This window comes from Notolepis coatsorum (genome assembly GCF_963971535.1).
Source record: "Notolepis coatsorum genome assembly, chromosome: 12".
In the NCBI taxonomy this organism is placed as follows: Eukaryota; Metazoa; Chordata; class Actinopteri; order Aulopiformes; family Paralepididae; genus Notolepis; species Notolepis coatsorum.
In genome coordinates, this window is record NC_140176.1 from 97,500,003 (window position 1) to 97,512,733 (window position 12,731).

At 44.0% G+C, this 12,731-nt stretch overlaps 1 protein-coding gene across 1 annotated transcript in view; it reads right to left on the bottom strand.

Annotated features, from left to right (window-relative positions):
- Nucleotides 1-7,955: 7,955 nt before the first annotated feature.
- auh (AU RNA binding protein/enoyl-CoA hydratase) overlaps nucleotides 7,956-12,731 on the bottom strand; it is a 103,113-nt gene continuing 98,337 nt past the window's right edge. The window contains exons 9-10 of the mRNA XM_084326167.1: nucleotides 11,273-11,320; nucleotides 7,956-9,575 (exon numbers count right to left, since the gene is read on the bottom strand). Coding sequence (XP_084182293.1) covers nucleotides 9,498-9,575; nucleotides 11,273-11,320 — 126 coding nt within the window. The 3' untranslated portion in view covers nucleotides 7,956-9,497. The remainder of the gene's footprint in view (nucleotides 9,576-11,272; nucleotides 11,321-12,731) is intronic.

Genomic DNA, 12,731 nt, shown 5'->3' on the forward strand with positions numbered 1-12,731 from the left:
AAGGAACCCCATCTGAGAAGATTTCCGTTGTTAGATCGTTTATCCAGAATTCCATAGTGCAGTTAAGGAGGTAACTGAATTATAAGGAAATTATGTTCACGAGGTACAGGGATAAGGAAGGGATTTGACATTCACGCGTGTTTACATTTTAATTTGATTTTTTTCATGTTTTACATATATAGTTTTTGTTTTTTGTTTTGCATATATATATATATATTTGTTTTGTAAGGTTTTAAATTAGTACACTCATTTGAGTAGTGGAAAAGGGGTAGGATTAAATAAGTGTATACTTCTTCCTACTCCTTTTCGAACATTTATAAAAAAAAAAATCCACTTCATTTCTTGAGATCAATGATTTGTTTTGATTTTATATTGTTTGTATTTATTTACATGTTCGAAATAAAGATTTCAAATCAAACAGTAGAAAGAGTGAGACTTGAAAAGTCCTTGTTATACGTTTTCTCACGACTAGTCAGTGAAATGATAGCGAAATCAATCTGTTTCCCAATTTTTCCCAGGGACCCGCTGGCCTCTCCTAAAGGACCCGTGGCCCCGTGGGGGTCACCTGGACCCCAGGTTGAGAACCCATGATCCAAGTTACCCAGTAACATGTTGAGTTTGAGAGTAACAGCAAAGTGGAGAGATTGTTGAAGCTTGCTGGAGGTCTGCACCAGTGGTGGAAGAAGTATACAGTTCCTTTACTTAAATCAATCTGGTGAATGAGTCTGGTGACGGGGCAGTTCACCCCAAATTCATAAAAACATATTTCCCCCCTTAGCTTAACTATCCAGATTCAGATCTAGTTTCTGTGTTATTTTGTCTAGTTTTGGAGATATCTGCCAATACAATGGAGGTGAATGGCAGTGAATGTATGTACTGTGAGTGCCACAAACCAAGTACCATTCACCTCCACTGTGTCGGAGTGACGGTAGATATCTCCAAAACTAGGAAATTACACCAAAATGACCTGGATAGATAGCACTTCGGGTAAGGGGAACATTTTAATTTAGAACTTTGGGTGAACTGCGCCTTTAATGTTGCTTTGTGATGGAATTACCCTTCAACTCTGGAATGATGCTTAACAATGTTGCATCTGTGGTTACATTATTCTGTTGCACGTTTGCCCCATTGGAATGAATTGCAGCTCAGAGCCCAGTTGAGGTTTACTGGTTGATGGTCCAGTTGACATGATTTTTATCACATCTAATCTGTAGGATACCAAGATACAAGATACTTTAATGCCACACAACTATGGTTGGTTGGATACCATATAAGCCAGGTCTGTGTGGTTAGTCTATACTCTCCCCCCAGACAAACAGAAAGTCTGCACAACAACCAGAAATGAAAAAAAGAAGATCCTTAGTCAATGACGTCATTTTAAATTAAATGTAAAGAGTAATTTGACGAAAATTCACATCCCTCAATTGTACAAAAGCGGACTAATCTTTCCCCCCCAGTGAAAACCTTTTACGATCATTCCTGGCCGTTTCGCTCAAGGGGTTAAGTTAGCGAAGAGGAAACCAATCTAAGGAATGTTCCACTAATGTTTAACCACTTAACCGCTTCCATGGAAATATGCTCCGGTTAAAGATACCATTCTGTGTTACGAATGGCGCGTTTCGTTGGCATGGTAGAGTGTGGAACCCAATTGCAGCAGATAACGGAGAGATAATTAACAGGAGGCAGGAGACGGCGTAGTGACGATAACAAGGTTTACTCAAAACAGAAAACAAGGAAACACGACTGACACACAGGTAACATGAAACAATGAACCAGCAAGTGTATGCTGGCCCAGAACACCTAAATACAAACACTAATTAGAGACAGAGGGTAATTACTAACAGGACACAGGTGTGGTAGACAGAACTATGAGTGAATGAAAACTTTATTTAACAGATTGCAGAATGGGTACAATACAGTACGGCTCAATACACACAATTGTTAAGGGGATGCAGACCAGAGAAAGACGTTTGTCTTGTTTCCATCAGGGTCCCCCAGAATACAGAGCACACAGGGGAAAACAATAACAAATGTACAGACTGAGACATACGAGACTAAAACACATTTACAAAACACAGACAGTAGGGACACAAGACTAACACAGTGGAAATAATAAAGACAACATAGACAACGAATATATCAAACATAAATGGCAGCAAATAATGTTAATCAGGTGAGTGAGCTGATGCCACATCTGCCACATCTGGATCAGCCCACCGGTTGGCAATGTTGTAGTGTGAAGTGGTGTATTAAAGGGGAGTTGTGAAGGTCCGAAACCTGGACCAGCCGAACCGGGAGGAGGGTTGCCGTCTGGTCCCGCAGGACCGGGGGAAGCATTACAATTCTGCACCTCAGTGGATCTGTGGGCACACAAAAAATACTGCTTCCACGATTAAAACCTTTTGTAGTGCTTTATATTTTCTTATTGGCCTCTTATTTTATGACTCGCTGTAAAACACAAAGGAAAAGGTGTTTATTTTGAAGAGATCTTCTCAGGTGAGTGGTTCCGAGGTGTCCTGAAGCGCAGCACGACTCGTGGTGTTTATAGTTGTGTTTGTTTTCCTACAACGTGAACAACTAGGAGTCTAATACTTAAGTACTGTTTTTGGGGATTTGTACTTTACTCAAGTATTATTAGGTTTGTATACTTGTACTTTTACTCAATTACATTTCAGAGAATTTTTTTTTTTCTTTTAATTTACTTAAAATGCAGACATACAAAGTACAAAGTACAAATCTCACAGGTTCAACAATTTTAATTAGTATATTTGTTTCTCTGGCCAAACTAACATTAACGTTATTAATCCTGCAGCCGCACTTTTTTTTAAAACAGCCAATCAAATCCCCATCAATGGAGAATTAACCCGCCCATACCCATGCTGATTGGTCCTTGTGCAAGACCAGAAAGCGGGGATCTTTGATTAAACACCTGCTATCAGAATAATAGACAGTCAGAGTGACAAGCTACAGAAGATGGCCACAAACGATAGTACGAGTGATGAAGAGGACGAAAAGGAACATTTCATTGCCCCCGGAATAAAAAAAAGTTTTTACTTCTACTTTTTAGTACTTAAGTACATTTAAAAGTAGAAACTTTTTAACTTTTTAGCCAGATACTCTGACTTTTACTTGAGTACGATTTTGAAACAGTACCCATACTTTCACTTAAGTATAATACCCCTGCCCCTACGATACACGACACAGACTTCATGTGATGATGGGGGATATTTACAAAGTGATTTAATTTCCTCTGTAAGCCTATTGTAATAATAATAATAATAATAATAATAATGGATTGGATTTATATAGCGCTCTTCATGACACCCCAGTGACCCCAGAGAGCTCACAGAGTCCATTATTCGTTCATACACAGTCATACCGGTGGTGGTAAGCTACAATTGCAGCCAGAGCTGCCCTGAGGCAGACTCACGGAAGCGTGGCGAATAATCATCGCCAACGGCCCCTCCGACCACCACCAACATTCATTCACATGCATACACATTCATACGAGGCAAGTAGGTTAAGTGTCTTGCCCAAGGACACAACGGCAGTGGGATGGACATGGGCTTGAGCGGGATTCGAACCACCAACCCTTCGATCATTGGACGACCCGCTCTACCCCTGAGCCACGCCGTCAATAAACTTTCTTGTTTCATTTGTACAAATACCATGACACCCATGAAACCTTTAACCAGGGTGGGTCTGTGCCATAATGGCAATACTTCCATGCTTCATTATTGCCATAATGACAATACTTCCATGCTTTATTATTGCCATAATGGCAACACTTCCATGCTTTATTATTGCCATAATGACAATACTTCCATGCTTCATTATTGCCATAATGACAATACTTCCATGCTTTATTATTGCCATAATGACAATACTTCCATGCTTCATTATTGCCATAATGGCAACACGTCCATGCTTTATTATTGCCATAATGACAATACGTCAATGCTTCATTATTGCCCTAATGGCAACACATCCATGCTTTATTATTGCCATAATGGCAACACGTCCATGCTTCATTATTGCCATAATGGCAACACGTCCATGCTTTATTATTGCCATAATGACAATACGTCAATGCTTCATTATTGCCCTAATGGCAACACATCCATGCTTTATTATTGCCATAATGGCAACACGTCCATGCTTCATTATTGCCATAATGGCAACACGTCCATGCTTCATTATTGCCATAATGGCAACACGTCCATGCTTCATTATTGCCATAATGGCAACACGTCCATGCTTCATTATTGCCATAATGTCACATGATTTGCTACCGCTCAGGTAGCCCTCTGGCGCCCCTGTGACCATAGGGCAAAAATGATGGCCCTTCAGATGAAAAAGAGTGAGGGTCTCGAGTCGTGATACAAGGGATGTAGGCGACAGGATGGGGTGACAGGAGGTAGAGTGGTCGCCTGGCAATCAGAAGGTTCCTGGTTCAATTCCCGCTCCTCCCGGGCAGCGTGTCGAAGTGTCCGTGAGCAAGAAACGTAAGCCCTAACTGCTCTAGATGAGCAGGTCGGCACCTTGTATGGTCACCTCCGCCATGGGTGTGTAAATGGTAAATGTTTTATCTAAAGCGCTTTACAATTTGTTCCTCACAATTTAACCCATTGACTCACAAATTCACGCACCGACGACGGAGGCAACCGTGCAAGGTGAGCAGTTACAGTAGGGGTTAAGTGTCTCACTCAAGGACACTTCGACAAGCTGCCCGGGATGAGTGGGAATCGAACCAGGAACCTCCGGAGTACCAGACGACTGCTCTACCTCCTGAGCCACTGTCACCCCTGTGTGTGAATGTGAGGAACAAATATGTAAAGCGCTTTGGATAAAAGCTGCTATATAAATGCAGCCATTTACTGTATGTATATACACCTATAGCAACACCTTCTCAGAATATCTGTACATGCCACTGAGAGATACACGCTTGCTTATGGTGTGTGTGTGTGTGTGTGTGTGTGTGTGTGTGTGTGTGTGTGTGTGTGTTTCAGTGTGTGTGTGTGTGTGTGTGTGTGTGTGTGTGTGTGTGTGTGTGTGTGTGTGTGTGTGTGTGACCTAATTCAGCCATCATTAATATTCACTCCAACCCAGTTTGGGGGCTATTTCAGCATGCAAGCACCCGGGCCCCCGACTGAGGGGGGGCCGTGTCGGTGCGTCCCGAGGTGACCCCCTTTTCAAATGAGAGGAACCTCAGCCATCTTTGCAGAGCGGACCACTTTGCATCATAATGACTCATCTGGCCAGATGATTTAATCACTCGTAGTGATAGTGATGATGAAGTGAGAGCACGGATGCTTTAAGCACAACCGGCCTCTCCGTCAGACCCAGTTCGCTGCACTGAAAATGTTATGGTGTCAGGAATCTGGGCTATACTCTGGAGAAAGTTTAAGGTGGAAGTTCTTTGTGCTAAACCCTTTCACTACCACACTACAGGCGGTTAACCCTTTACTATCACACTACAGGCGGTTAACCGTCTGTAGTGTTATAGTAAAGGGTTAACCGTCTGTAGTGTGGTAGTGAAAGGGTTAACCTGCTGTCGTGTGGTAGTGAAAGGGTTAACCGTTTGGTAGTGCGGCAGTGAAAGGGTTAAAGCGGAACACCATTGACATTATATTCTGCACATAGTCATTTTATATATCTGTAGATACTATATATATATATGATATAGATATGTACATATCCTACTCTTACTAGTTATGCTGCTGGCCAGTATGACTACTACCATACTGTCTTTACACCTGTATCACTGTACATATCATACTACAACTCTGTACATACATTCGATTAGCGCTACACTCAGTAGTGCTAATTTGTATATTTTGTACCCAGTTTAATCACCTGTACAGTGTATATTACTGTTGCACTTTACTGCTACATTTGCACTCTGGTTGGATGCCAAACTTATTTCTGTTTACTTGTGCTGTATGATGTGCTGTATGATGTATGATGATGACAATACATTTTAACCTAATCTAATCATTAAGAATTCCATTATGTCTTCATGACCAAATTAGCTTTATTCTATAGCAGTGTTCTCTGTTCCGAAACAGAAAATGTAGCTGTATCCTCGGCACACATCTCCCTGGGTGCTCTGTGGTGTAAAGTACTTGAGTAATTGTACTTTGTTACAATACTTAAGTACTGTTTTGGGGGATTTGTACTTTACTCGAGTATTATTTGGTTTGTATACTTGTACTTTTACTCAATTACATTTCAGAGAAAAAAAACATGCTTTTTACTCCTTACATTTAAAATGCAGACCTACAAAGTACAAATCTCGCAGGTCCAACCATTTTAATTCGTGTATTTGTTTCTCTGGCCGAACTAACGTTAACGTTATTAATCCTGCAGCCGCGCTTTATTTAAAAACAGCCAATCAAATCAATGGAAAATTAACCCGCCCATACCCATGCTGATTGGTCCTTGTGCAAAGACTAGAAAGCGGGGAACTTTGATTAAACACCTGCTATCAGAAGAATAGAGTCAGAAAAAAAAGTTTCTCAAGTGTGTTTTTAGCCAGATACTGACTTTTACTAGAGTACGATTTTGAGACGGTACCCATAATTTCACTTAAGTATAATTTCTGGGTACTTTTTACACCCCTGTCTGTGTGTCTGTTACCTGGGTGCTCTGTGTCTCTGTTACCTGGGTGCTCTCTCTGTTACCTGGGTGCTCTGTGTGTCTGTTACCTGGGTGCTCTGTCTCTGTTACCTGGGTGCTCTGTGTGTCTGTTACCTGGGTGCTCTGTCTCTGTTACCTGGGTGCTGTCTCTGTTACCTGGGTGCTCTGTGTGTCTCTGTTACCTGGGTGCTCTGTCTCTGTTACCTGGGTGCTCTGTGTGTCTGTTACCTGGGTGCTCTGTGTGTCTGTTACCTGGGTGCTCTGTCTCTGTTACCTGGGTGCTCTGTGTCTCTGTTACCTGGGTGCTCTGTGTGTCTGTTACCTGGGTGCTCTGTCTCTGTTACCTGGGTGCTCTGTTACCTGGGTGCTCTGTGTCTCTGTTACCTGGGTGCTCTGTGTGTCTCTGTTACCTGGGTGCTCACTGTAAAAAGGCATTTAAAAGGATACAATTCACTTTCAAATGCTGTTTTTTAATAGAACAAATCTGATCCAATATTTATGGCTTAAAAAAACTATTTCCGACAATTAGTTACACTTTAAATAAAAAAGATTAAATTTCTTGATTCAGAACAATTTTATCATGGATGAACAAAACTTTCAATGTGAACGGTTGATTTGAATTTCAATGACTTTTTAAGCACCTTGTTAAAAAATGGGCTGTTTTTCAAGGAATTCCAGGCCTTGACTTTTTTTTGTAAAAAATCAAGCACTTTAAGGACCTTGTGCGAACCCTGTAATACTCATTGGATTCGGGGGAAGGGTTGGTCACGTCCACTAGTGTTTCTGGGACCGTCTTACACCACAACATGTATGACTTCTATGGCGGCTGGGTGGCGCAGCGGACCGGCCGCAGTTGGGCCGGCCGTCATACTGACTCAATTGGCAGAGTCAGCGGGAGGGGAGTCGATGGGTGGTGGTGACTCCTACAGGTCGGTCAGGGCGCCTGCACAGCAAAGACAGGAAATGGCGGAGGCAGTGTGAGCCTCCCACACGTTACACCTCGCCAATGAGAGTCCGCGCTGGCAGGTGAAAAGAAGTGACTGGCTGACTCTGCATGTATCGGAGGGGACATGTGATGGGCTTCTATCCTCCCTATGACCGGCCAATGGGGGGCACATGCGAGCAATGATCAGGACAGGGCACGAGAAAAAAATTGGGATGGGAGAAAAATCACAGAAAAAGGAGAAAAAGTAGGTCAAAAAAAACATGTATGACTTAAATTGGGGTGTAGTTCGCCCTCAAAGACCTCCTTGCAATGCAACATTGCGTGACTACCAGACTCAGGAATGGAAAAATAAAGATTAAGAGAGTACACGTTTTGAAACAGTGATTTTATTGTTGACTTCTCTACAAAGGTTCTCTCTGTAATCCTCTTCTGACGTTACAAAAACACAGTGAACTTGGAAGAGCATTGCTTTCTTCACACGACTTGTTAGTGACACATGTCATGACACATTATTGTGAAATGGATTATGTACGCTGACAGCTGCACGCTCGTCAAAACAGCGTTAAGAGGGGAGTTTGTCTGCGTTAAGGAGCTTTAGAACTAATAACAGGAGACAGGCTCGTCTCGCCCTCCGAGGCGTGTTCTGGAATCATAGAAGGGTTATTTCACATATTACAATAACATTTAGAAGGTTATCGTTGTGGCTCATTTGGTTATGTTAGTTTTACGTCCTGAATCACCAAAACACTCTTGACGCTTAACTACAGGAGGACAGACCACACGTAGCACACGAGGAAAGGCAACTCATGACAATACACGACAACCATGCACAAGTCATTTTATGAAATATGACACCCGCCTCCACTGGCCACATCTGTCATCTTTGCCGTTTTTGATCACTTTGACAAGTTTTTACATTACAACCTGCTGTCTAGCTAACGGTCATGGAGGTACAAGGTTTTAGCTAGCATGGTACAAGGTTTTAGCTAGCATGGTACAAGGTTTTAGCTAGCATGGTACACGGTTTTAGCTAGCATGGTACAAGGTTTTAGCTAGCATAGTACAAGGTTTTAGCTAGCATGGTACAAGGTTTTAGCTAGCATGGTACAAGGTTTTAGCTAGCATGGTACAAGGTTTTAGCTAGCATGGTACACGGTTTTAGCTAGCATGGTACACGGTTTTAGCTAGCATGGTACAAGGTTTAAGCTAGCATGGTACAAGGTTTTAGCTAGCATGCTACGGTTTTAGCTAGCATGCTACAAGGTTTTAGCTACCGCAGAGCAACTGTCAAAGACACAGCTGTACTTTTTTGTTTTCCAAGTGAAGATATGGGCTACGATGTATCAGAGCGAGCCAACGTGGCACGTTGAAATCAGTTTATTGTCAAGCAACAGTGAACAATGACAGGCGTGACTAGCGATGACTAGGAGTCTCCGAACATGGTTTACATTTCATCAAATGACGTATGCAACTTTGGTGTGTATCAGAAGAATAAAAAAACTGAATCTAAGGACAGGTCATGCAAAAGTATCCGTGTGTCAATTCGATCATTTCATATCCGATTTTACAATCCAAAATCCGATAGCGACCTGTTATTTCACCGTTCGTAAACAAACGATCGTTAGTAAACGAAACAACAGGAATAGCATTCGGATACGAAATGATCACAATGGACACGTGGACACAAAAGGAATTAGCTCTTCATGTTGATCAGTGGTTGAACCGTTGTCTCCCTCCGCAACTCCCCGACTACCCGGGACACACTTCTTCACCCTGAACCTATGACCTCTCTGGGACAGGGTCTTCGGGGGTCGTCTGTAAGTCACCGGCTACGGCGTGGTCGTTGCGGGAGTCTGTGGTAGGAGAGCCGAAAGGCTGTGTGGCGGGCGGCCTGGTGGGTCGGGAGCGGCTGCTACTCTCCCTTGAAGCGGGGAGGCCTCTTCTCCCTGAACGCCGCCAGACCCTCCAGCCGGTCCTTCGTCGGGATGACCTGGGAAACATCACAGATGTGATCCAAAGTCAAAGTTATGTTTTTTTTTGTTTACAATATTTGTATTGCATTTTTATTGAATTTCTTTTACATACATAACATAAATACAGGACAAAAAAAACATTCAACTCCCTCCATTCCCTAATTATAATTTAAATTGACATTTACATAAAACGTCAACAAAAGAAATACAGTCAAATTTTATTGGCTGTTTTTAAATAAAGCGTGGCCGCAGGATTAATAACGTTAGCGTTAGTTCGGCCAGAGAAACAAATATATATATACGCTCCAGGGTGGCACACCACGTTACTGCACTGCAGACCTACACGGTCCAGGGTGGCACACCACGTTACTGCACTGCAGACCTACACGGTCCAGGGTGGCACACCACGTTACTGCACTGCAGACCTACACGCTCCAGGGTGGCACACCACGTTACTGCACTGCAGACCTACACGCTCCAGGGTGGCACACCACGTTACTGCACTGCAGACCTACACGCTCCAGGGTGGCACACCACGTTACTGCACTGCAGACCTACACGCTCCAGGGTGGCACACCGCGTTACTGCACTGCAGACCTACACGCTCCAGGGTGGCACACCACGTTACTGCACTGCAGACCTACACGCTCCAGGGTGGCACACCACGTTACTGCACTGCAGACCTACACGCTCCAGGGTGGCACACCGCGTTACTGCACTGCAGACCTACACGCTCCAGGGTGGCACACCACGTTACTGCACTGCAGACCTACACGCTCCAGGGTGGCATACTGTGTTACTGCACTGCAGACCTACACGCTCCAGGGTGGCACACCACGTTACTGCACTGCAGACCTACACGCTCCAGGGTGGCACACTGCGTTACTGCACTGCAGACCTACACGCTCCAGGGTGGCACACCGCGTTACTGCACTGCAGACCTACACGCTCCAGGGTGGCACACAGTGTTACTGCACTGCAGACCTACACGCTCCAGGGTGGCACACCACGTTACTGCTCTGCAGACCTACACGCTCCAGGGTGGCACACCGCGTTACTGCACTGCAGACCTACACGCTCCAGGGTGGCACACCACGTTACTGCACTGCAGACCTACACGCTCCAGGGTGGCACACCACGTTACTGCACTGCAGACCTACACGCTCCAGGGTGGCACACCGCGTTACTGCACTGCAGACCTACACGCTCCAGGGTGGCACACCACGTTACTGCACTGCAGACCTACACGCTCCAGGGTGGCACACCGCGTTACTGCACTGCAGACCTACACGCTCCAGGGTGGCATACTGCGTTACTGCACTGCAGACCTACACGCTCCAGGGTGGCACACCACATTACTGCACTGCAGACCTACACGCTCCAGGGTGGCATACTGCGTTACTGCACTGCAGACCTACACGCTCCAGGGTGGCACACCACATTACTGCACTGCTGACCTACACGCTCCAGGGTGGCACACCACATTACTGCACTGCAGACCTACGCGGTCGACCCGGGTTCGTCTCCCGAACCCGACGTACATTTGCCGCATGTCTTTCCTCATTATCTTCTCCCGACCTTCCTCTCTCTGCTCTCTGTTGGTCATGTCTGACCAGGAAAAGCTGTAAAAATGCTAAAAATAAATCATATTTTTTTTATAAAAAAATTTACAGCCCTAATGTTTTTTCCAACTTTCCTACATGTACAAACTTACCTGGGCGTAGCAAGCCTCTTCAATTGCCAGGCCTGTAACCAAATCGACCTGGTGGAGAGTGAGACAGCACAAGACTTAGAGAGCATACCTTACAGGTGTCAAACAGAGCTTCTTCATAATGTTTGCTTGTAAATCTATCGACACAAATTGACATAAACTAAGTAAGTAAGTAAGTAAGTAAGTAAGTAAGTAAGTAAGTAAGTAAGTAAGTAAGTAAGTAAGTAAGTAAGTAAGTAAGTAAGTAAGTAAGTAAGTAAGTAAGTAAGTAAGTAAGTAAGTAAGTAAGTAAGTAAGTAAGTAAGTAAGTAAGTAAGTAAGTAAGTAGGTAGGTAGGTAGGTAGGTAAGTAATGTTTATTTATAAAGCACCTTTCACAGACTGGGGTCACAAAGTGCTTCACATGATAAAGTGCAAAGATAGCTGCATGGTAAAGAAAAGTAATTAAAAACGTGAAAGAAGAGGAAAAACAAAACAGATAAAAAGACATAAAAGATTTACACAGACATAGTTAGCCAAACGCCTGTTTGAACAGCACAGTCTTTAGCTGCTTTGTTTTTACCGAGACCACAGATATTAGGTCCAACGGCAGAGCATTCCATAGCCTGGGGGCCACGGTTTCGAAGGCTCGGTCACCTTTGGTCTTTAACAGTTTGAGTGCCAGCCATTAACATGGGAAACATGGTTAAATGCCAGGGCCCTCATTCATCAACGTGGACTTTGACCTTGACCTACTTCCACACGTAAGCACGGAATTTAGAACTAGCGCACGCACAGGGAAGTCGGCATTCATCACACGTGCGTAAGCAGGCTCTACGCACACCTGTCATGATGAATCCCACCTTGGCCCTGCGCCGCAGCTCGTGCACGCTTTCACGTATTTGCATACCAAAACCGCCCCGACCAACCAAATATGGTCAGGCCCTCCCCTTCAAATACCATGAGGGAATCCCTGTGCGTGGAATGTTGGAGGATGGCAAAGCGAACGAAAAAGAGAAACTACACAGACACCGAGGTGGAGGTCCTCGTAACGGAGGTGGATAAATAAAAGGCGGATTTGTAAACGGTGATGTCAGATATCAACGGCTCCCTAAGACCATTGCTGCAATTCTGCCTGGACAGCTCAAAATACTAATAAAGACCGTTCGTTGACCACTGTTTGGCGTTGGTTGTGTTGTGTGTCATTATAACCGTGCTGTACAATATGAATGCCTTTATTAGTTGTGTTCGATTGGCTATATGATTTTTAGAGGCATCTATTTTGTTGTCGGCTAATAAAGACCGCGCTGGAATATGACTGCCTTTTCCCGTGTTGTTTGATTAATACCCACGGATTAAAGTTCTCCTCAATTCTATTCCAAATCGCGATGGATCTCCCGTCAATTTTCTACCTGCTGCATGATTTCTAGAGGCATACTACTACAATCTATTTTGATGTCAGTATTGGGTAGCCTATATAAACA